The sequence below is a fragment of the Tauraco erythrolophus genome, chromosome 9 (genome assembly GCF_009769465.1).
Source record: "Tauraco erythrolophus isolate bTauEry1 chromosome 9, bTauEry1.pri, whole genome shotgun sequence".
Classification (NCBI taxonomy): domain Eukaryota; kingdom Metazoa; phylum Chordata; class Aves; order Musophagiformes; family Musophagidae; genus Tauraco; species Tauraco erythrolophus.
Window position 1 is genome coordinate 40640726 of NC_141473.1, and position 26315 is coordinate 40667040.

Here is a 26315-nt window from a genome sequence, read left to right on the forward strand (position 1 = left end):
TAGAGGCTCCATCTGGAACTGACTGACACTTAGATGGGTCTCCTGCTTATGTAGGTATCTCCTTCACACCCTAAATACCAACGTGGCTGGGCCTGACACGGGGACACGAGCGCCGTTCTTCTGAAGTTCTTGTCTTCTCAGAACGTGAACCAAATTCCATGTTTGCCTCTTTCCTTCGCCTTTTCTCTGGTAAGGATCTAACTATAACACTCATTAGCAGACAAATTCATTAACTTATCTGAATGCCTCTGAGGAGTAGAATATTAATTATATCGTCTTGCTGATGATAACATTCATGGTTCCTGACTTAACAGATTGAACATAAAGAATGGATGTCATGAACTCCTAACCCAAGCTCACAAAAACCAGGTGTCTCCAAACCAGGTATTAGTTAGGTAGAGTAAGGTATTAGTTGTAAACAAGTGAATCAGTTCTGGTGCTGGAGCAGGCTCATGTTGCAAAGACGATCTCTGTAATCATGAGGATAAAAAAAGGGTTCTTCTGTTTAGATGAACGCCACAATTTTTATAGTCACCTGAATTTAAGAAAACTCACAAACCAGCGTCAAAGATGACTCAGCTTGAGCAACTCTGCTGAATTCCACTGCTTTCAGCAGCCCAGGTGCACACTTGCTCTCCTAGAGAGACACGACTTCTTGACGGAAGGCCAAATCCCTTGAAGAACACAACTTCCAACGAGGTCTGCTTGGCAGGGACTTCTGGCCATGGCACCTTCTCACTGGGACATTGACACCCTTGTGTTGGGCATCTTGGCTGTCCGTGCAGGTCAAGAGTCCCGTATTTAGGACATAATCCAAAGGTGCTCAAGCGGAGTAAGGAGATACTTGCAACTGTCACAGCCAGTACGTGGATGTCTAAAACCAAGGGTGGAGGACAAAGGGAAGCCTTAAACCCCACCCTATGACACCCGATATAGTGGTGCAGGAAGCCCATTAGCTCAGCTGAAATACTTCGGAATGCTGGGACATAGTTCCTTTGCCTTCAAGAGCTGAGCAGAGTTTGCTCCTTCCCTCAAATCATGCCCAAGGGTAGGAAGTCATAGCTCTGTTGTGTGCAGCAGCTTGATTGCCAGAACATTTTCCCAGGTCCTAGGAGCATCCTAACCATATCTCAAAGCTTGGCTGGGAAAACACCAGGCTGCCAAGACAGAAACTCAACAAAAAGTTGTTCAGCCCTTTCAGACCTTCAGGACTTTTGGATACCTGGAAAGATCCTGTAACTTCTGCCTAACACCCTCTCAGTCATGTCTGCACTGAGACTAACCAGCTCTGTGACCCCAGGGTCATGTTCTAGCACGGAGATGAAAAAAAACCCACCAGTGCCACCAATCTGGTAGTCATTTCTGCAATGAACTCCTGCTCATGGCCCAAGTCCTGCTTTAGGAATGTGAACCCTGCACTGGATGTAATCTAAACCTGTGCTTTTGCTGAACAAGAGCCTACAAATTAAGAGGAATTTAATCATCACTCCGTAATGACATCTCACAAGGATGCCCTTTGCATTTATTCCACGTGGTTGCATCTGCTGAACATCTAAGCTCTGCGTGGAGCTGGTCCACCTGATCCATGGTGCAACACGGGTATCCAGAAGGTGTCTATCCACCCAAAGGCCTTTTGCCACCTGCCGTACGAGCACTGAAAACGAGATGCTAGCTACAAGGATGCCAAAAAAAGAGAGAAAAATACTTTTTCTGTGATTTAAGTTGCGTAAAGCTTCAGCAAACCCGAATGTGCTTTACGTGCCAAGTTCCTTCCTTTCCCTCGGAAAAAAAATAAGCCCTTGAAGGACAATTAGCTGGAGCTAATTAATTATTTGAAAAGTAACCCAGGTTCAAATTTCTGCCAAGTAGACTTTCCTCCCAGAGGAGTTTTATCTTGCAAGATACAGAAACAGCAACTCACGAGCGATAAAACTTTCTGGAACAGCTTATAACGCATCTCCCTTCACTCTCAAAGTTAATTTGGCCATTTTTTCCCTCTTCTACTCACCTTTTTGCAGGCATGTGCTTGCTTTCAAGGAGTCGAGCAAACGTGAACATGGTATTTGGCTAATAAATGCTGTATCTTTGGAAAAAGCATTCCTTTTTTTTCTTTTTTTTCCCCCCACGTTTCTCCAGGCAGACAGCACTGATCCCTTCTGCTTTTTCAAAGTCCAAATGCCAAGATGCCAACGGCACTAATGTCACTGTCACCTACAGTCTCGAGTGACAGGACTCAAGCACAGGTCTCTGACTTTTAGGATGGAAAAGTCACTATGAAAAGTCATCGATTCCACCTTTCGGGGAACAATTCCTCCATCACCAGGAATCCTTCGCTTTGCCCTTCCCTTGGGACGAAATACTTGGCATTAGAAGAAAAGAACAGGAATAAAGAAGATAAAAGCTCAAAAATGTTAAGGTCAACGCAGGCTCGTTGGTGCCCAAAATAAAGAGTTTCTCCAAAATAGGTCCAAAATTGCAGCCCCCACCTAAAGACACGTTATAAAGCACACAAGGGATCTGGAAAACCCTTCCCTCAAATTCACAAAACTATCCCGAAAAAGTCTCCAATACAATCTGCATATACAAGCAGTGCCTGTGATAATAAATTACTCCATGTTACTCTATAAAAAATACAGTTTGAAATCGTCGATGCGAAAAGATGGACTATGAAACGGGGTGGACACAGGTTGGGGGGTAACCTTATAAAAGCTTCTGTGCTAATAACATCATGTTGTCACTAAAAAATCATCCCCACTTTCACTACCAATGTCTTCTTCTGTTTTATTCGGATGGAAAGCAATATAATCCAAATAGTAAAACACACAAAAATAAAAAAATCTAAAATAATAATAGCACATGCCTGGGATACTTGGGACCATCTCTCTGAAGCTACTAAAGTTAATTTTCTAACACTTTGTAAAATGCTTTGCACGAGCTGCTCCTGGCATTAAAATGCCACGTTTTCAGCTGCTACTAATAGCTAACCTAAAGAATACTATATATTTATCTATAAGTCTATCTATAGATAGATCTCTCAGCTGCTGTAGCACTGTGTCCATTTGATTTTGCATTCTATGCCCCAAATATCTCTTTTCTGGGATGGTAAAAGCCCCCTGCCTTTTTAGTGAAGTCAACAAGAATTTTTAGGGAACTTAAGAATTTGAAGAAGATTTAGGGCAGGGAAATATTATTCTTAACTAAAATGCAATCCTGAAGTGTCTTCTAAGTACCTTAAAATAAATGAAAGATGATTAAAAATATATTTCAAACAGCACTCAAAGATGATGAAAAAGAAAAGAGTTTCTTAATTTGTGGGTTCTCTGCAACATTAGCAAGTCTTGTTCAAGAAACTCAGTTTCTTGGGACGCATACTTACTTTCCCAAAGAAACAAAAAGTTATTTTTAATCAACTAACTAATTAGGGCTTCTCATTTTCACTCCACAGAAGTGCTAAATTCCTTTGTTACACACTATTTCAAACCCCTCTGGTTTAAGGAGACGTTACTAAGTATAACTTAAGAACAATCTTAAATTTCGACGGCTGCAGACTCTTGATTAACAGTCACACCAAGCATTTGACTTGGAGAAAACACCTATCCCCTTTTTTAATGTGGCAATAATTATAATTAATAATAATCAAAAATAACAGCAAAAAATATTTGTTAAGAGGTAAAGTAAAATAATTTTGTAGAGAGGAACGAATATTTATAGGAGGACTTCAGATGAATATATCCCATCACATCAAAGCAGCTCTAGTATTCTCTCAAAAATTACAACCTTGATTTCCCAGTCTTTGTCTTGGAACCCGCTTTGACGTTGTGAAAACATCTGAGAGAGCTCAGAAGAAACAAACTGTACTCAACAACAATTTCCGAGCTTTCCAAGATCTTTAATTTCTCACCTTAAAATATTTCAAAAGAATGTTTTGAACATCCAACGCTTCTGAGGACTTAAATATTGGAATTGAGATGGACCTTGGGACCACCCAGCTCTGGGCACTTACCTGAGGAGAATCATCTCCCTTTGGTCCTCCCATATTCATGGAGAGAGTCATGGAGGTAGATCCAGAGGAAAATTCAGAGTAAGAACCTAATTCGTGACTTTTAAAACTGTTTTATACTCTTGTCTTGAGAAAAAGCAGGTGGGTTTTTTTTTTGAATTACAGTGATGTACCATCAACAAAACCGAGGTTAAGATTTTACGCCGAACACAACGAGCAGACACTTACTTTGCTTTTGCTTCTGCATCTTCATAGGCTTTATTGGAAACGTCGTCTAGGCCGCCAATCAGGTGTTTGAAGGAGCTGTAAAAATAAAGGGGCATTTTTAGAGGAAGAGTCTCCACTTGGGAGCCAAGCAAGCCAACACGGCTCTTCAGCAGCAGCCAGGGGCCACCCCTTAATGTCAGGGATGGCCGTGACCAACCAAACAAGGGCCAAGGCTGGGCATCTGCTGGAAAACACAGCCTCAAACATGGTGGACAACGGGTGGAAATAACCAATGCTGAGAAGATCCAAACTTACTTATCCAGTTCTTTTAGGGACTGAACTCCCTCCAATTACTGCTGATGTTTTCCCTCTCCAACAGAAGCTTCAGAGTAAATCTGTCAACATGGCTGGTAATTCCCAAGATTGTGAGGTGCCACCACCATATCCCTGTCCTCCAACCAGAAACCCAAGAAATCCTTTCCAAGTCAAGACTAATTTTTATTTCTGTATCTTACCTTTCTCATCTTACGAGAAACAGCAACCAGAAACACAGCAGAGAGAAAGAAAAAGGGAGGAGAAAGAAAAAAAGCAGAGAAGGAAAAGAAAGCTAGGGTAGAAAGGCAAGTAAATTGTCAGAAACCAAATCGCTAGATGACATTTAAGAGGAAATTTGGCTTTAATGGGGTTAAACTGAGTAAGATGGTGTGAAACGTTAGGAGTGTCTGATACACTCGGCGTGGAGATGTCTTCTGTACGAGCTGCCTCGAGCAGTCCCCTAACACCATCCTGTCCCAGGGGACATAGAAAGGGCATAGATGTGTTGGAAAAAGAATTAGAAAATCTTTTTATATCGTTGAGTGACTCAAACAAATGGACTCAATGACCATCTGATCGCCTAACAAGCATCACTTCAGCGAAAAAAAAATTAAAAAATGTAACTGTTAGGTCTTTGGTAGTGATATTGCACAGTGTCAGAGACTAAGTAAGAAATAGAAATTGAATATTTTTAGTAATTTTAATAACTGAAATCAATTAACACCTATGACTGAAAGTATTCCAGGTGAAAAGTAGAGTTCCCTGCTATACAATTCCATCATTCCCAACGTGTCCGTCACATGCAGGTTCTCTTTCTTTGAAAAAGAAAATGTAATTTTCAAACTGAGCGAAGAGTTGGGCTAATTCGAAAGGATGAACCGCTGCAAACTACAGTCTCTTGACTAAGCTCTGCCTCAAGAAATGAAAGTCCTGCAGTTCCTACAGCTTCTATATGTTCGTGACACTCCTGAGGCACTAAACGTAGAGCTGAAGAACAGAAATGGGGATTGAAAAAATATATTCATTGATAAGTTGAAAAAATGGGGAAAAAAATCATTATTTAGGACCACATTTATGAATTTAGGGGTAAGAATAAAATATTTAATCCGGCCCTCAATCAATGAAGACTTTTAGGATGAAAGAGAATTAACACTATCCCGCAGGCAAGAAAAATATAGGTAAATATAAAGGTCAAAGTTTGCAGAGCATTTGCATTTTTTCCCCCTAAATCATCTGCTTTCAGATCACACGATGATACGCAAGAGCCACAGATGAAAAACTGACTGACCAAAAAGCTCCAAACCCCAGATGCTTGGGAAACCACACAAACGAGTAGAATTCCTCCACTCAATGTCTTGGGGTTGAGCAGAAAGCAGCTGTGGGAAACGCAACATCCCCTGATGGACAAGGTCAACCACGACAACTTCATGCTCCCCTTGGCCCTTGAGCGTCAGGAGACTCTTTGGACCACGCTTTGCTCAAGCCATACGGTCTTAAGTGGGTACCAGGAGATGTGGCCTGGAGATGCACCAGGAGATGTGGCACCAGGAGATACCTGACCCTCAGCGAGGTCCCCTGTGTGCACGTGGCGAGTGGGGACACCACTTCCAGAAGAACAAAAGGAGGTTTCGTTATCTTGCTGGAAAAAGTCATATTTTATCCATTATTGTAATAAATATGAGGTCACAGTCAGGTAAGGTATTTATACCAGTTTGAATCTAGAGCTGTAATGGGCCTTTTGCATAATTAAGAGTCATCACCACTCTGGAAATATCTTCTACCCGCACCAATTCCCCGAGTCTTCCACTTGGTTTAATTCGTAATATTTTAAACGATACGATCTAGGAAATCATTCACGCAGCACAGGGCAAGCAACGGGAACTCGGGAACGAGGAGGAGAAGGCCAAGACCCCTTTGCTCTTGCAAGGAGATTGCGTGAGGGTTTTTTACCAAGGCAGGCTGTAATTTTCAATATTCATCACCAAAGTATCTCTCCGACCCAAAATTCCTTACTCAGCAGTGAAAACATGAAAAATTCAGCTCATTCAACGCATCGAGGTTCATCTTTTTCTCAGTCTTTGCCCAGACTTCGGACTGGGCAAGATACTGAAGTTCACTCGAGTCACTTATTTCTTGGCTATCTCAACCCTGTTCAAGTGTCATCTGGGTCACAACTTCTCCAAGAGTTTAACCAGAAAATGGATCGTTTTTTTTTTTCTCCGCGTAGCCTTCTCTCTTCATTTTTTTGTGTTCTCTCCTCATAACTAATTTTCTCCATGGATAAACTTCACCCCAACTGGGCAAAACAGCAAAACCCAAAAATCTTCAAGGCAAGAATTCGGCTCAGCCTGTTTAGGGTCAGTCATGCTAGGATAATACTTTATTTTATTTTATTTTTCTTCAATTTCCATTGCCAGGAGGGTTGATACGGTGACCTTTCTTCACACCTCATAGCTATCCCTGCTAAAAACCAAAATCAGGCGTTCCAATATGGACAAAAATTAAAATCTCAAGTGAAAAATCTGAAAATACCTGAAATATTTAAAACTTTTCCTTAAAAAAAACCCTGTATTGTCTTGATACGTGCAACCGAAGACGACAATAAGCAGAAAAGACAACATTTAGCTCTCAATATCTGCAAACACAACGTAATTTTCCAACGTTTCCGGCCTCTGTCAGGTGCCTCAAGTTTTAGTGGCTCTTATCCTTCAGCTCCTCTAACATTTGCTTTAGGCAATTTTGTACTCCCAAATTTTACACCCGGTAAATCTCAGCGCTCCAGGAAAATCTTGTTATCAACATAAATAAATTATACGGAGGGAAAAAAAAAAAAAAAAATCACGTATAAATAAAAGATGAACCTGAATCAACCTCGGTGTAAACATTCTTACGGTGCAGGAGAATCTGCAAACGTTTTCAAACACTTTTTCAGCTTCAAGGGGTACATGTGAAATAAAAAAAAATTTGAAAAGTTGCACCGACTTCTCTCTCAAGGTGCCAACGACGAACAAAACGTTAGGATTGAGTTTTGAAGCGAAGTTGGTGCAAGTAAAACGTGTCTGGACGCCTTTATCCAAATCGATTTAGAGAACAGCTGCTCAAGGTTGGCCCGTTGGTGTCTACGCAATTTTGGTCAGAAATTATAGGAAATTTCCTGCAGGACCAATCCATCAAATGCAGCATGTCGTAATTGCCAACTTCTCCTCAATCAAGCCAACTGTACTTCTGCAACGAACCTAACAACCCCTCCAGGGAGCCCGAAAATTCACCAAGACGAGCTACGGCAGGGCCAAGCTTGAAACGCTTCGGAGGCGACAACGTCGCGCGTCTCCTGCAATTAATTCCTTCCCCCAGGATGAATTCTTGTAGGATCACAGCAGGAAATGTGGGGCAACAGTTGGGGTTTGATTTCACGTGGGGTCTTGGCAAGTCAGAAACACAGAACTGGAAAGCAAAAAACGCTCCTGGAATTAAAAATGAATGAAAGACATCTGACAACCAACAAGTGCTGTAAAATATTTATATGTTTACCTAGATGATACGTTTGATCACGAGAAAACAGTGTTTTTGCAACAGTATTTTTGCTCCCCAAGTATCCAAAGGCTTCTACAAATTCCTTGGAAGGGTCAGGTGTGTAGTTTTGCAACTCCCGTGAACGATACCTGGATTCTGCTGAACTTTTCAAGCCGATTTCCTAAGCCCCCCTAGATGGGTCTATGCTTCACGGTTGGCAGGAAGAACATCTCCTTCCCTCCAGACAACCCGGCTAAATCAATCTGGTCCCACCGTTGAGCCTGAGCACGGAGAAGACGTCAGTCCACCGGCCGCTGAGGTCCCTTAGCAACGCTGTCATCTTCATTCCATCAGCCTTGTCAACATCTCACTTCGCTTTCCCTGCTGGGTTAGTGGAACCTCCTCTTCAATGACAACGTGCAAGGAAACGTTGAAACTTCAAATATAAAGTTCAATTCCCTGGAAATTCTTCCTTCCTTCCTAAGCTTGTTTCTTTGAAAAACACCTGAACAGGTAGGACTCCACTACTGTTTTCTGGCAAGACGACAACTCTTCATGCTACAGCAAATAACGGATTTGCTGTCACAAGTCCTACTTCTTGGGTGACCAAAATGAACGGTACTCCCAACGCAGTCGGTGGAGAGCAGCTACTGCACCTGGAGATCCCACCTCTGACACTCACTTCATTTTCTATAGCTTTTCTCCTTACTGGTAGTGATCTCAAACCAACTAGTCCATTCTCTTCAGCCGTTCCCAAACACAAACTCCTACATTACAAATTAATTCCACACAAGTCATTTCCTAAACGTGTTGCCTTTCTATGATCCAGATTTCTACAGATTGAAGCCCATGAGATGAAGGAATTGGAGGTGCCCCTGTCCAGCTGATTTCCCCAAAGAGCCCCTTTAATTTCTCAATTTTCCATTTGTAATATTGAGAATCAGAGTTCAGTCCTACTTTTTAAACTATTTCATTTCAGCTAAATCAATGGTTTCATCCAAGGTTGTCTTCCACGGTCTGCTCACCACTGCTTACCAAAAACTAACCCGTGACATTGTGTTCATCACGTATCTAAACCTGCTCTGAGGAACTCTGCTGTTTCGGTGACTCCACGGTGACTATCCTATTCAGGAATATCTGGGATTTTCCATTTTAGTGGCAATTATTTTCCCCTCTTCTCTGGAAATTTAGTCATTTATAACGACGCGGGTGTAGAAATCTCTCCTTTCACAAAATCTTTTTGTATTTATGCTATTCATATCTAAACATGTCCATATTCAAACGCATCCAGGAGCTCCTTCACTACTACTCCTTTACTATCTTCTTCAAAGCGATTTTGACCCAAACCAGATATTCATGCTGGACAACTCCTCCTTATTAGGTTCCAGTCTATCGAACCCCTACGAAATTAATCCCTATTACCTTAATCATCTTTTTCTCCAGCTGTGCTTCATGTGGTTGGTCGTCCATCCTATTTCCGTTATCTCTGCACAAATTTCTCGCCTTTACTCCTGACACACAACATGCCTTTCTGTTTCTGAGATAAGCCCATGATTCCCTCTGCTCAGGGGGTCCCAGGTGGCCCTTTCTGGCTCCTTGCACAATCTCCAGTTTTGCAACAGATTCCTTGCAGACTTTCCTGTAACAGTTGCAAAATTTCCCTTCTTTGCATGGTCACAGCCTGGATTTCTTCACAGGTTCCAGCTCTTGGCTGGAGCTAGGTGTTCCTCCTTGCTTTCTCATCTTCGGTAACGGCCTGCTCCTTTTAGGTCCTGGAAGGCTGCTAGAAGGTCTCCTTGGCACCTGGTCTTCTCCAGGCTGAACAACCCCAATTCTCTCAGTCTGTCTTCACAGGAGAGGTGCTCCAGCCCTCGGATCATCTTTGTGGCCTCCTCTGGACCTGTTCCAACAGCTCCATCTCTTTCCTGTGCTGAGGACTCCAGAGCTGGATGCAATACTGCAGGTGGGGTCTCGTGGCAGCACAGAGGCAGAATCCCCTCCCTCGACCTGCTGGCCACGCTTCTTCAGATGCAGCCCAGGACACAGTTGGCTTTCTGGGCCGTGAGCACACATTGTCAGCTCATGTCCGGCCTTTCATCCATCAGCACACCCAAGGCTGCTCTCAATCCCTTCATCCCCCAGCCTGTATTGACATCACAGGTTGCCCTGACCCACGTGCAGGACCTTGCACTTGGCCGTGTTGAACCTCATGTTGTTTATGTGTGCCCGCTTCTCAAGCTTGTCCCGGTCCCTCTGAATGGCATCCTGTCCCTCAGGCATGTCAACCGTACCACTCAGCACGGTGTCATCTGCAAATCTGCTGAGGGTGCATTCAATCCCACTATGTCATTGATGAAGATATTAAACAGTGCTGGTCCCACTATGGAACCCTGAGGGACACCACCCATCACCGACTTCCATCTGGATGTTGCGTCGTGTGCTCAGCCAGCCCATTCCTTACCCACCAAACAGTCCATCATCAAATCCATCTTTCTCCAATTTAGAGAAAGGGAGTGAAACACAGCATAATCAGCTGAAATTTCTCCTACAGCTTGGTTGGAGCCGGATGATCAGCTTCATCTCACCTCCTGCGTGGTGGAGACTGCTGATGAAGCCAGAGAGCGTTAAGGACCAAATCCCACTGAAATTCATTATTCTGGAAAAGGAAGGGACTTAAAAAGACAATTGCAAGATGGAAAGAATGCCAGTGTTGTCCTTCATAACAAATATTTTCAGGACAAGGACAAGTGGGAACAAAATGGCTTAAAGTCTGTAGGACACATCAAACGGTTGCCACAGCGCGTCATTTTCTTTGTTAGATCGTGACTCTGCTCATTTCTACGCCCGAAAAGGATGCTGAAAATGAAAATATGTCTACACAGATTTGCAAGAAACAGCTAATCTACTTTTTGGGTGTCTTTGGGGTGTTTTTTGTGACCGTAATGGCCTCCTTGTGTCAAGAGGAAATTAAAAAGCAAGGCAGCACTGACATGGTGAGAGTTTGTTGATTAAAGACCCATCACGCGTGCTACTGCTTGGCTTTCCTCGGTGTACTTTCAGCCCTCAGCGCTTCACTCCTACAGCGTTTCAACAGGCATTTATTGAATTTCAGGAATTATTTTAGGCAAACCATTTCATCTGTTCAGGCTTAACAACGTCCCGTCTCAAACTCAACTCTCCCAGAGCTTGCTTGGTGGCTTGGCAAACCCCAATAAAGAAAGTTATAAATAAAGACAAGTTTCTTGCATTATTACCCTCAAAACCCTCCAGCAACTAAACCAGCTCAACAATTGCTTATAATATTGTCAAATCCAGAGAAGAGTTTTCCATCTCCTTTAGGAACAACTTGCTGTGATACCAGTGTGACTCTTCCAGTTCGATGGTTAACCAGGTGGGAGTAAGGCAGCTGTATTAGGCTCTCAGATCATAGAATCATAGAATTGTTAGGGCTGGAAGGGACCTTCAAAGGTCATCTAGTCCAACCCCCCTGCAAGGAACAGGGATATCTCCAACTAGATCAGGTTGCTCAGGGCCTCAATGATGATGTTCTGTGGAACAATTTTTGGACATTTTGGGAAGACAAAGAAGCTGGAAGAGTTACTCTGGTGACAAGCTCATGCCAACGGGTGATGCTAACACCTACTGTCAGTAAGATGGAAATTCTCCAGTTTCTCAGAGAAACGGAGTAGCTGTTAAGGAAATGATACTTCCCCGTAACTCGTTCTTTGAAAGTGCAACATCAATTTTGCTGAAATGTTTCATATTAAGATCGAGACGCACACGGAGCACGGAACTTGCTGCTTCGACAGTTACATTTGATTAAGCAAAGAGCTTAACTCGTCATAGAAAATAGCAGGTGACTCCAATGACACGCGTCACTCCTCCTCCTGCGCAGACCAGCTTCCGACCGCAGGGAAAGCTGACTTCCAGTTCCTGTTGCTGCCTTGAGTATAACTTAACACGAGCATTTCCCATGAATACCGCAACAGACCAAATCTTGTAATATTCTGAGTATGTGGATATGAAGAAATGCTATTTTTCCTCATTAACAGAACAGCATCCAAGCGATGCTCCAAATTTAGAGAAGTCTTAGTAGATTTTCTCCCTATTAAAATTAGTGTTTATGGTTATTCACATGCCTATAGAATAATAATCAAAGAGAAGAGCTATGACAAGAAGGTCAGAACTGGTCAGGACACAGGACAACCTTCCTTGAACTATAAATGGCGCTATAAATAGCATTACTTTTCTTGCACTATAAATAGGATTCTTATAAATAGTGTTACTCTGCTGCTAATTGCAGAACATTACTAGAATTTCTGGTGTAGATGAACTACAGCCTCATCAGTTTAAATTTAACTTGTGCTTCCTTACTATTTCAAGGACATGATATACTGAGAAAAAGAGACGAGCAAAGAAACAGCCTGTAAAACAATCAGCAATGTCTGACTCTGCAATTATGAGGTATTTGTTGGTGGTTTCTTTTTTTTTTGGACGCTTCCAGTGCAAACCAAAAACTTCCATCACATGTTCAGAAAAAATGGAAAATGAAATCTCAAGAGAGAACTGAATACAAACCGCTCGTATTAAAGTGGGATTGAGTGTATGTAGATCATCCCTACAAGATACTCCAACATCTCTCATGTATCTCATCAGGATATAAAAAGGGCTTCTGAGGTCACTCCTAATCCAGTATCTGACCTTTGCTGGTGTCTTGCATCAAGACTATGTGCTTGAGGAAGAGTTCAAGGACACAGCAACCATTTAGGGTATTTGCCTCTACTCTTCTACACCCCTCCGAAACCTCCTAACCCAGAGGTAGGTCCCACCTACTTAATAAATCCAATGGATTTCTTTTTCTTTTGAACACTTGCAAACTCTTCTCGTTTTCCCTGTGAGTGAGTCCCGTGAGAAGAGCCACCTCCTTTGGGCTTTCACCTCCCTCCTGCAGGTTTCTTTGGGTTCTTGCACCAGGGAAGACAGTGAAAAGTCAATTCCCATTCACCCCACCTGCCTCTCTCGTGGTTTCACAGATCTATACGACATTCCTTCAGAAGGATTCCCGTGGAAGATTCCTCCGTACCTTCTGATGGTCTATGCCAGTGCTTAACTGCCTTCACAACCGGAAAACCACCCCGAGAGTCACGTGGAATGTTCAAGGTAATGCTAATTATTTTACATTCCGTTCCCAACAGTCACAGAGAGCAGCTGACCTTGCAGCACTATTTTCTACAGTTTGGCCATTTCCAGATTAAAAAAACCTAATTCCTTCAAGCTCCTCATATAAGACAGAAAAGTCCTTATTTTACCCGTTGATCTCCACTATCTCCTTTGAGCCACAGAGCTTCAAGCAGGGCTATGTCCTTCAGACGAGGGCTCTCCATCCCCACACGGACTAGAATAACAACATCTTGCTCGTTACAACGTCTGCCAGAAGCTCGATGCCTTTCGTGACATTTTGCCGCCGCAAACTCAATCTGTCTTCCACCGGAACGCCTGGATTCGTTTCCACAGCAATGCTATCTCCCCGTCTCTTTCCATTTTGTCTTTCTGTGCTTTTTAGTTTTCTCCATTTGGCACTACTGAGCTTTGGCTGGTTGATTTAGGGAGACCTTCCCTCTACTTAATTATGGACACATGTAACATATTGGGAAGGTGCGACTCAAAATTAAACGACCTCTACAGAGAAAATGATCAAAGGCTCTAGTTAAAAAGGTGTGAACTGGAGATACACCCCACCCCAAGGCAGGACAACGATGTACTTACTCTCTGTCTATGACCAGACAAGTTACCGCTTCAGCCGCGATGACGTTGGCTGTTCTGACATCCTCCCTGAAAGAGAAACACATTTCTTAAGCACATTTCTGCGCTATTTTCACGACCGTCTTCTCCTTTCCAAACACATTTCATTCCCAAAGCACTTCAAAAAGACATTTCTGGGTTTTGCAGCTTTTCCCTTGGACAGATGTTCATTGTCTCCACAGGCTTCAAGCACACTGAGAGCTAAAAACCACGTAGGGAGTGGAGAAACAGCAGCAGGTTCCCTTTGTAAATAAGACACCGAGCCACGCATCAGCCCCCGCTCTTCATCTCTTTTATGCAAAGTCTCATTTCTTACTATGCATATTTGTGCATACAAACCATTCCATCAACATATTAGCTACTCACATAAATTTATTTATGAACATTTAGACTTTGGCTCACGTCCCTTCTCCTGAAAAAACCTACATAATATCTCAGCATTGGAAGACGGAGCATCCAGTTAAGTAGGACGTCAGCTTTGCTACTCGGAGTAGGTACAACGTGTACGGTAGGTTATAGGACTTGCTATGTGGTTGCTCTCTGAGCACGGAGAAGGGCTGAGACTGGGTCTATAAAAGGAGCCTGATTAGGACAGAACTCTTGAAAGGTCTCGGTGTCAATAAAACACGGCGCTGGTACTTCTCGCCGGCTTTTCAGGTATTAAAAATATGGCACGTAGTATCAGGCTCTGCACACCTTCTTCTCTGTCTTCCTCACCAAATGCTTGGGGTTCTCCCCTTCCCCACCCCACCGAGAATTATTACAGCCCAAGCTATAAAATACGAAGCTAATTCATTTGAATCAGATCAATTTGGTGTTTCATCAGGATTATAGAGATGTCGTTGCATTTTCTGTGTCGGTCAAACAACTGTACAGGATTCGGAGGCACGGTTTTATCCAAATCCAATTCAAACCCTTCCACGTACGAAGGGTAAGTGGATTCCAGGCAAAAGAGACCCACCTCTTTTAAATGCATTTAATTCATTTGGACTGGAAAACCACTGTATGTTTCCACTGAAGTGGAAAATGAGATTTAAAAATGCTGTTAGAAATCGCAGTTCCTCTGTTTAAAGATTGTGGTATTAAAGCAGCAATATAACTTAAAAAAAAAAAAAGCACCGTGGTGCACGTGCATACAGGAATGTGCACTCTCCCTTTAAGTTAATCATTAATTAATTGACTTTAATTACTTCAAGCTATCTTCAATATCTCTAAAACAGAGCAAGCAGAAATACAAATGAAAATGAAACATGAATATTCAAACGCTGCCTTTGAGTCTATTTTCAACGAAATTAAGCGTGTATTAGTGCTAATTTATCCATATCGATAAACAGAATCATGGGAATTTAAAGCAAGTAGAAAGAAGTAGCCAAATAGCAGTAGACAATTATTTCTATTAACTTCTAAAACTTTGGTAAATATAGAGAGGATAAGGAACGATAATATTTAATAACCCATGAAATTGCTGTAGCCAACTTTTGCTGGTGTATTAATACATTAAAAATGAGTATGCAGACTCTTTGGTTGGTCATTAATTCCAGTTAAAACTTAATATACTGGTCCCATTATCTCCCTTCTGCCCCAAAGAGACAGTTTCTACCTTTATAGCTATAGATTTTAGACATGATTATAGTTTCTGTATTATAGTTGTGGGATTACAGACAAGTACCACACAGCTATCGCCGGCTTCAGCTCCAACATTTTAACTAAACCCTAACATCTGAGATGAAAAAGCTCAAGCAACTGCTACGATTTCCACTGTCTTCTACTGAATCCATCTTTTTAATCAGCGCATCATTGATGTAGAACAAAGGCACTTTCCCAAAGGGCATCTCATTTTGCACCAACACGCCGACCAGAGGGCTGGCAGGGTTTTAGTAATGCAGAAATTCCCGCAGTTCTGAGGTTTCCTTATGTTCTGAACGAGCAGAAATAACTGATAAGTCAGAGAAAAAACGGGGTTTTTTTTCTAAATTAATGATAAAGTAGCTTATATATGAAGTGTTAAATCAAGAAATCGCTATCTTGGGGTACCTCCAAAGCCAACCCATGCGTCCTTGCCTACAACTTGTCCCCTGCCACTGAACACAGAGACTGATGGGGCAAAGCTTTCCGTTTCCACAGTCTAAATGGATTCTAAGTGGGTACCTAAACCTCTCACGCTCTCCTGTTAGGGCACGTTTCCCAATCAGGCTGCAAGCACGATTAAAAATCTCAACAAGTTTCTAAAAACAGAAGGAAAAAAAAAAGAAGAAAAAAAATAAATCAATGTATTTTCAGGTCTATACAAATGTCCAACCCTTTATGTGCATCAGTTGTGAAACACGAGACACGCTCAGACCTTGAAATGCTGCCAACACCAAAAATGACAAATACACCCAGAGCCATGCCACCCATCTGCCAGTTAACCTCGGTCACCTTCAAGCAAAACAAATCGTCACTCCCCGTTTTAAAAGGTAATATATGTATTTATTTATCATACAGGCGGCCACCAACTATAGCACATGGCATTAAATAAATGCAGCAAGTGATTATTAGAATTGCATCATGTCAAATGGAACAGTAATTATCTGAAGTGCATGGCATTAAATGTGACAGTTTAAAAGTGACAGGCATTAAAAGAGCTGCACAGCATTAAATGCAAAAGTAGATATTAGAAGTGCACGGCATTAAATGCAAAAGTAATCATTAGAAGTGCTCAGCACGAAATGCAGCAAGTAATTATTTAAAGTGCATGGCATTAAATGCAACAGTAATTAATAGAACTGCATGGTATTAAATGCAAAAGTAGTTATTAGTTTAGGGCATCAAATACAAAAGTAATTCTTTAAAGTGCACAGTATGAAATGCAACAAGTACTTATTTTAAGTGCAACAAGTAATTATTTAAAGTGCATGGCATTAAATGCAACAGTAATTAATAGAACTGCACGGTATTAAATGCAAAAGTAGTTATTAGGAGTGCATGGTATTGAATGCAAAAGTAGTTAATGACATGCACGGCATTAAACACAACAGGTAATTATTAGAACTGCCCAGTATTCAATGCCAAAGTAATTATTAAAAGTGCATGGCATCAAATGCAACTAGTAATTATTTCCAGTGCACGGCACTAAATGCACAAGTAGTTATTAGAAGCGCAGGGCATTAAATGCAAAAGTAATTAACGAAATGCACAGCATTAAACACAACAGGTCATTCTTTTAAGTGCAACAAGTAATTCTTCTAAGTGAGCAGCACTAAATGCAAGAGTAATTAAAAGAACTGCATGGCATTAAATGCAAAAGTAGTTACTAGAGGTGCACAGTATGAAATGCAACAAGTAATTATTTGAAGTGCAACCAGTAATTATTTGAAGTGCATGGCATTAAATGCAACAGTAATTAATAGAACTGCACGGTATGAAATGCAAAAGTAGTTAATGAAATGCACAGCATTAAACACAACAGGTAATTATTAGAACTTCCCAGCATTCAATGCCAAAGTACTTACTAAAAGTGCATGGCATCAAATGCAACTAGTAATTATTTCCAGTGCACGGCACTAAATGCAGAAGTAATGAGCAGTGCAGGATGTTACAACCAGTAAATATCCACCGTGCACACCATCACCATCAAACACCACGAGCAACCGCCTTGCTTGCCAGCACTGACTCGGACACTTTTGGGCCTTCATCACCGGAGTACGCATCGCTGCTCCCCGAGAAATAGCGCTCTTCCTCAGAGGAATCGCCGTCACTCTCCCAATACTCCATCGCTACTCGTTGCCTCCACCATTTCCCCCCCAAGGAAACCTCCTGCTTCCTTCCAATCCTTCACTCTGTTTTGTCCTCTGGGTGAACTCGGGTATTCTACAGCTCCTCCAGCTTCAAACTTTTGAGACCTGGAGAAAGGTCACAGCTGCTGGTGGGGGGGCTGGTTCTAGGGTACATCATGGAGAAATCCAAGCAGAAGGTATTTTGGAGCCACAAAGAAGGACAGGCTGCAGGAATCCTGCTCCGGGCACGGCTCCCACCCCGGGCACGTGTCTCCGAACCGCGGCAGGAGACCTTGTACTGCTGCTCCTTAACCCCATGGTGGAATTAGATGACAACGTTCTCCACGTTCCTAAAGCTTTCCCAAAGCGTGTCAGCACATCACCATGAACAGGAGCAGATCATTTAAGAGATTAAATATATATATATATATATTTTTTTTTTTTTACTGGTTGGAATTTGTCACCCAGTTCACCACATTGAACTTGGGAAGTTTCAACAATTTTGCTTCCGACAAGCTGCTAAGAACTTAAGAACTAAGATTTGTATTTTTTTTTTTAACCATTTCCAGGAACTTTTCTGGTACAAGTGTATTGACGCCGGTATTTATAAAGCTGTGTTGGAAAATGCAAATACAAAATATTTAGGCAGCTTTGATCAGAGATAAGGTCATGTGTCAGCCTCTGTTGGCTGATTTGCTGTAAAAATTTAACTTAGATTTAAAAATCTTCGCGATGATTCCCATTTTTTTTTTCTTTTTCACCTTCCCACATCCCCTAATTCATCGAAGTCCTGCTCCAACACCGGCTCTCACAGCTCCTACCACCTTAATAACCCCCATATAATTCTTCAAATAAACAGAAACTACATTTGGATGATTTAATTAAAAAATCTATCACTATATTTGCTTGAAACTTGCTGTCACGTCGCCAACAAACACCCGTCTGGGGTCCTCCCAGAAGATGGACGCAACTGGTGCAACCTTGGCGTGACGTTCGCCCAGCTTTTAGGATTGGTCCCTCTTGGACCCGGCACAAACCAGTATTTATTAGGACGTGCCAGTATCCTGCTGTGGGAAATAACATATTTACAGCTACGTTTTTTCTGCTCGTCTCCAGACTGGCATTTCATCCGTCAAAATTGATTTCAAGTTAAAATATAGTAGAGACATTTTGGGGTGTCCAGGTAGGTGAACCCCTCTCCTTAAAGGATGGAGCTAGGGTTTGGTTTTCAGAAGATTGCCAAATGTGGTCCTCAGAATATCCAATCAAGTTCATTTCTACCTCCCATGCGAAAGCGAAGGTGCAATAAGAAAATATCCAACAAAATAATATGGGGAGATAGAGATGCTGGGGTTTGAGCTCTTACCACTAAACTCAAGCTCTTCAGTGATTTTCCCCATAATTTTTTTTCCTTTCACTTATTTCCAACATGACTTGTCCTACAGACTTTAAATCAACCTCATTAAAAATACTGTAACAAGGTCAACTGCACAGTGCTGGAAAGTGGGAAAATGTATTAAAGAACTTGAATATCAGCAAATTACGAGCGTCCGGACAGTCTTCCTGCGGCAAATTTTTAAAACCCACCAGGGAAGACCTAATTGTTTCTTTCCACCTTTTCTTTGAAACCCTCATTAGCACCATTCTCAAGTTTAAATGATCTAAAGGCTCATTTCCCGAAGTCCCATAGGACTTGAACTTTCTACCGTAGACCTTTCCTGCGCAGCACCAGCTTCTGCAGAGCAACTACCAAGGACCACACACTGACCCTTGGTTGGGGGCTGGAGCTAGATGATCTTTAAGGTCCCTTCCAACCCTAACCATTCTATGATTCTATGACCCATCTACTCTTGGTGGCTGGTCAAGGTCCTCCAGTTCCCTGGTCAAAGAAAAATAGGTTGTCACCATCAATTTTAGAGAAATTAAAAAACCAACAATCTTAAATATATGTTTTGGGATCTTGCTGCAGTCAATAGCCCTTTGACAGTCTACAAGACCATTTAGATAGGGTGGCCATGGCTCTTCCCAAGAAACACAGTCTGATCAAGACAGGTGTCACCTCTAGACAGTTTTATCTGAAAAGTTAGGACTATCCTTTTGAGTGCTGTGATCATCTAACACACATGGAAGCAAAAATGCAGGTTGACTTCATGGGACCATCAACTGCACTCTCCTCTCCCAGTAGCCATTGCTGAAGTCAAATCAATGCAGACCTACAGAATGGTGATGTGGTCCATCACGATTGATGGCTTCTCCTTCTTTGCAGTCTCATGAATGATGGAAAATCAAGTCCAGTTTACATAAAATCAAGTTTATTTTGGAATTAATGCAAATGTCCTAATTTTAAATGGAAAGATATAATTTTTGCAATCATCATATAGACCTGGGGACACAACTGCTGTTACAAATATTGCCCAGGACTGCGACTGCTCCCTTGTCTGCCTCGCTGTTGCCTACAGCCCAGCCTTGAACAAGCCATTCCACTACCTTATTCCTATATTTCACTAGATTCCTATATATTTCTCTACATATGAGCATTTCCTGTATTTCCCTGTAATGCTAAATTTCACTATTTGATTCCTACATTATGATGAGAAAAATGCTTTAATTTACTGTGTGACCCCCTGGGTCTACGGACAGAAGAAACTACGCAGAAGATGGTTCCGGTTACTTTTACCGGTGTTATAGATGTGACATAGTGATGCTGCTGAATTAACAAGTGTTACGTCATCAGACTATCTGTGCTGATATCAATAGATGTAATGCAGGTAAATGTTGTCCAAAAAATAGTACTAATTAAAGCAGAATGGGATTAAATGCCTGCGTGGGATGAGGCTTTGGGCAACCTGGTGTAGTGGAAGGTGTCCCTGCCCATGGCAGGGGGGTTGGGACCAGATGATCTTTGAGGTCCCTTCCAACACAAACCATTCCATGATCCTGTGATTAACTGGCAGCTGGCTTCTCATCAAGAATTAACGAGGTCACATCCATCTGGCTTAACATCTTTACTGCGTCGGCGCGTTCATAAAGCGATCAGGCTATCCCTTAACTTGGGTTCTGGGCCAGCCTTCCCAGCTGGAACCACTCTGTTTAGATCCCCAACCCTGCAGGCAAGTCTTTAGTTGGATCAGTGGAAACGACTCCATCCAAAACAGCTTCCTACAGGCTGAAGTTCTTACATAGCCGAGATTTTTTTTTTTTTCTCTCCCTTCAAGTATTTCTATGACTTTTATGTTCTTTTTCTTGCTCAGCTTCTTTGGGCAGGAGAGCACTGGCACAAATATCCTTTGTCACGCTGAAGCCATGGGCAATGTATTTGTTTATAGAAACCACGTCTCCTCTCAAGGATGTCTGGCCTATCTGCAAACGATAAGAGGCTCTTTGAGTCAAGAACATGTTTTAAGGGTTTATTGTGAATTCATGGCTTTTTTTAAAAAAAAAAAAAAAAAAAAGACTGTATTTTAAACAATGCTCTTGTTAAATTTCTAAGAGCTGCGAAGAGGGAAGGGAAGTTGGAATGGGATTATGGCTTCTCCTCCTGGATGCCAGCAGCAAGATGTAGATGACCAGCCGTGGGAGCTATTTTTTCACTACCGCTTGTCCTTGGCTGACACTTCCAGCCTCCACCACCAAGATTCCTGGGCACCAAATTCCCACTCCCCTATACTTTGGGTCACCACAATCCCACCTAAGACATGCAGTTTGCACCATGGTCTTATCTATCTCTTCCAATGGTCAATACTCTGCCCGTGCCAGTGGATCTGAGTGTCCCCACCCTGGTGATAGTGCCTATCCTACCTTCCTCTCCATGTTACCAACTCCTTTGGGTCCACCCATCTCTTCCTCACTCTGCAGGCCAAATTCACTGCATCCCTCCTTTATCCCACAAATCCTCTGACTTTCTTCCATACTAACCAACTGTTTTCATGGATGTCAAGGACTTAAGATTATGTTAATAAAGCCTTTGTCATTGCCAACAGGCTTTAATTGCTCTGAGCAGCCTCACTGAGACTTTCACCCAACATCATCTGCTCACTTCAGCTCAGCCTAGGACTCTCAGTTGTAGGTATAGACTTGTCCCTTGTCTCTAGCCCTATGTCTTGGACGGATCTTGGATCTACCATGTAGACAGCTTATGTCTCATCTCCTGGATGGACCATGCCTCATGCTGTAGCCTTCCTTCTAGCCCTGCCTCTGCCCCATCTCCTGCTGCTCCTGGCAGGACTCCCTCGAGGGACCCAAGATCTAGGCCTCCTTGTGTCCAGGAGTACAGGAGCACCCTGTTACCAGCACCCATCTCAGGATCCAGTTTCACCCAGAATGAGTTTTGCTTGCCTAATTACAGCAAACCCTTTCTCGTATTTGCTGCATGAAAGGTCGTATCGATAGCGGGAACAAAAGCATCATGAGTGAGAGCAGAAAGTGTCCAAACCCTACACCTTGGACTAGAAGAACAAAATTAATATTGTGGACACCAACAGTTAATGATGTGAAGGATCACACTGGCACCTGCCGACATGAATGCAACAAGGGCGCTGGAGGCACTTGCTGCTGCTCTTTCTTCTGCAGCCTCTTCATGTCTCATTAGCAACGTTTCACAGATAGCTTCCAGACGAGCTAGTGGGGCTCTTGCAAAAAATCAGTGTCCTCCACAAACTTCCCAAAGCCTCCTGCTGATGCAATTAGCTCTTCTGAGCTCTGCACACCTGTGCTTCCCATCCAGTTTGCGCTTTCATTTGAGCACTACTCTAAGCTGTAGCATGGAGACACTTGACCCAACGTTCAGCCAGCTGGAGTGGGTACCAGCAGCATTCAGAAGAGCTACAGAGACTAAATCAGCCCATGCTGGGCTCCACACCGTCCACTTGACTCCTCTCATGGTCAGGTTAACTCCTGCAAAGCCAACTAGAGCATCCCTCTGCAACAGCACGGTCTGCGGCGCTGACGTGCTGATGGGGCCCTATTTTAGTCTGAGTACTCAATTCCTTGTTCTCGGTGTGATTTTATGGTGGGAATGGCATGAAGAGGAAAATCATGGCCAAAGTTTATCATCGATAAAGACGTAAACCTGGTCGTTTTCTTCAGTCTTATTTTTTCCTTTCTGCACATGACGAAGCAGATTTTCTACTCTGGCTTTGTGATCACCTTGAACTGATCTATCAAACCTCCTGGAGGTTTCGTTTTCTGGTAGATCAGTGCAGCAACCACTAGCACTAGGGAAAGGGATGTGATGGGAACACATGGCCAAGAGGGAACAATGAAGTTCAAGACCAGTCTAAGGCACCAACACAGCCATACGCTCACTTAGGGATGACTCCAGAACCACATCCTAAATGATCCGTGCTTGCCTAGACAACACACATGGCCAACCCTTCATCCTCGTCTTGTCTGTCAAAGGGGTGAAGGTAGGGCTAGAAATCCCCTTGGCTTTCAGACACTCAGCTTGCACACCCTCGTGATTTCACCATTTAAGCAACCACTGACTAATCCCAAAACCTGCCGAGCTACGGAAAGGCTCCATTTCTGATGGAGCACAATATAACGGCTTAAACACCGCGTCAAACCGAAGGGAAAAAGCAAAAGATGTTTTGCCTGGGAAAGATGCTGTCCCAAGAAACCTATTTTTTATCCCTTAGAAAGCATTCACAGACCTTAATGAACAATCTCACCAGTAAAAAAAGGACACAGTACATATTAAACAATAACTACTGGTAAAAACTCCCTCGATTATGCGCTATCACCATTAATATATTTACTAAAAAAACCCCTTGAACACAGTCACGTAAAGTCTGGCGAGTAGAATAATAAGAGTCTCAGAAAACAAAGTGAAAAACCTGAAAAATCGATTCGCTGCAGCCCGAGGAGAAGCCAAAAACTTGGGAGAAGCACTGAAAAAGCCAAAAGAGGTTTCACGCTCTACCTACACGGAGCCCAGACGGGCAGGGGAAAGTTCTTTCAAGGCAGCATTTGTTGTCTTCATTGAGTAACCATGTTGTAAATAAATCCCAACTTCAACCAAACATCACCCCAAAGTTGCTGCTACTCCAGGCAGTCCCATCCACCTCACAACTAACTTCTCTGCAGATTTCAGGAGGGCCTGTTGTGATAGCACAAGGGGTAATGGTTTTAAAATAGAGGGAGATAGATTCAGGTTGGATATTAGGACAAAATTTTTTACCATGAGAGTTGTAGAACACTGGAACAGGTTGCCCAGAGAGGTGGTGGATGCTCCATCCCTGGAGACGTTCAAGGCCAGGTTGGACGAGGCCCTGAGCAACCTGATCTAGTTGGAGATATCCCTGTTCCTTGCAGGGGGGTTGGACTAGATGACCTTTGAAGGTCCCTTCCAGCCCTAACCACTCTATGATTCTATGATTTAAAAATCACTCCAGAATGGAGTTTGTGGAAAAACATCGCCCTGGATGGTGAAGCGGCTGTGCAGCACACATCTTCATTTGCATGGCGTGTTACGTTGAGGTAGTTCCTGCTAATTAACGTGGAGGTGGATGGATTTATTCTTCTAAATCTGTTTCAGAAGGAAACGACTGGCTATGTCTGAAAGCTGAATTGTGCTAGAAATACATATGGTGCTTTGCGGTTGGTACCGACCCTCTGCTTCTGCTAGAGAATGCCCACATGCTGGAAAACCAGAGGACACGACACCTGAGCGCTCACCAACACACACAAAGAATAATGGTCTGGGCTTTCTTCCCTCTTGTATTATAGAATCATAGAATGGTTTGGGTTGGAAGGGACCTCAAAGATCAGCTAGTTCCAACCCCCCTGCCATGGGCAGGGACAACCTCCACTACACCAGGTTGCCCAAAGCCCCATCCAACCTGGCCTTGAACACTTCCAGGGATGGGGCAGCCACAACTTCTCTGGGCAACCTGTTCCAGTGCCTCACCACCCTCAATGTAAACAAAGGTTTTAAAAAACCATCTGGCTGAAGAAGAAATATGAGCCAAAACTTAAACAAAATGCTTGAGAACATCAAAGCAGGTTGGCTTCCAACCATATTTTACTTGATTTAACAATGAAATAATGGAACTGCATTTTTCCTCTATACATATAAATAAAACTGTATCTACCCAGAGCTACTCCCATGTGCATTCACGGAGTGATTCCCATTAGGCTTCTGTAGGCAAAATAAAGGCCAATATTTTGTAAACTTTTTGATTCAAAGACATTTTTTTTTTTAAATGCAGTGGTTTTGTTTGGTTTTTTTTTTGTTTGTTTTTTTTTTAGAAAAATCCATGAAACAAAATTATATTGTTTTGCGCTTACAATCAGTAAGTTAAACAGAAAATATTTGTTAATGGCTTTTTTTTCACCATTCTTTGCACGTGATGAAATGTGTTTGAGGTGGGGACTGGGGTTATTTCGAGTCTCTGGGTCATACTCTAAAGTGAGTATCATGGGCTGAGCCCTAATTTCATTTATCATACAGCAGCGATGCCGAAAAATGTTGATAAGGATTCTCAGGTCCCACAGAAAAAGACTAAACATAACTGCAAGAAAACAGATTTTCCCTTCCCCTTTCAGTACTAAAATAGAAATAAGAACATTTCCTGGTTTCTGCACAAAATTCAAATGACCTAAACGACGGGGATTTCAACAACCTTTTATCTCGGTACCACTGCTATCTTATTCAAAGACTTGATCCGAGTCCCTCGGTATCATTTGATGACACATTAATTAAAGCCAGCTGTTTGCTAAAGGCATAAGAAAGCAAAATATTACCCAGCATTTTGCTAAAGATGCATGATAATGCATTATTTTCTAGTAGTACATAAAATATATATTATATATTATTATACATAATATATATCTTTATATAGAATACATATTATATACATATAGAACATATAAATAAAGATAATAATACATTATTTGCTGATGAACAGCACCTACCCAGACTCAGAGCTAACAGCTAACAAACCCCACATGAACACTTTGACCCTTCGTAGACGTTACATCTCCGCTGATGGGTGAGAAACGGGCCAAAGCCTCCCGTTTCCAAAATCTGGGGCCACCAGGGAAGGTGGCAGAAGAACTTGGGGCATCTGCCTCCACACCTGCGAGAAGTGGCATCCTCACCTCGGCTGTTCACCCATGTGCTAACACTTGAAAGCACAAAATTGACAATGACTAAACGTGCTGGGTTTATGTGACATCCCACCGAGCATCCCTCGGTACGTGCCACGGACCATTCCTTTGCTAATTCATTCTGAAGAGCAAGAAGGACACGAGGCGCAAGGAGGTGCAAGTGGCCAAGGGGCCACAGCAGGTCTTCTACTGACAGTCCAACCAAACGATCCCTCAGGTCTTAACAGCTTACCTGAGGACCACAAGAACATGTAAGTGAAACTTCATTTCCAGCCCAGTTCTTATTCACAATTACAAACTGAATTGAAAAAATAAATTGAAATGGCTGTAATTCAATCTTAACAGATGATTTTTTCATGGAGACATCAGGTCTCATGAGGAATCACACGGGTTGGGGCAATCCCAAGCACAAGCACAGGCTGGGCATGGATTGAGAGCAGCCCTGAGGAGAAGGACTTGGGGGTGCTGGTGGATGAGAAGCTCAACATGTGCCAGCAATGTGCGCCGGCAGCCCAGAAAGCCAACCGTGTCCTGGGCTGCATCCAAATTTTGCCCCCCTACTCTGCTCTTGTGAGACCCCACCTGTAGTGCTGTGTTCAGCTCTGAGGTCCCCA

The 26315-nt window shown here is 42.6% G+C and overlaps 1 protein-coding gene across 2 annotated transcripts in view; it reads right to left on the minus strand.

The window, feature by feature from the left end:
* The window catches only part of PRKG1 (protein kinase cGMP-dependent 1), a 528936-nt gene that overhangs the window by 63366 nt on the left and 439255 nt on the right, over positions 1-26315 (minus strand). For both annotated transcript variants that reach the window (XM_086616279.1, XM_086616278.1), the window contains exons 8-9: positions 13802-13867; positions 4229-4303 (exon numbers count right to left, since the gene is read on the minus strand). In XM_086616279.1, coding sequence (XP_086472405.1) covers positions 4229-4303; positions 13802-13867 — 141 coding nt within the window. The remainder of the gene's footprint in view (positions 1-4228; positions 4304-13801; positions 13868-26315) is intronic.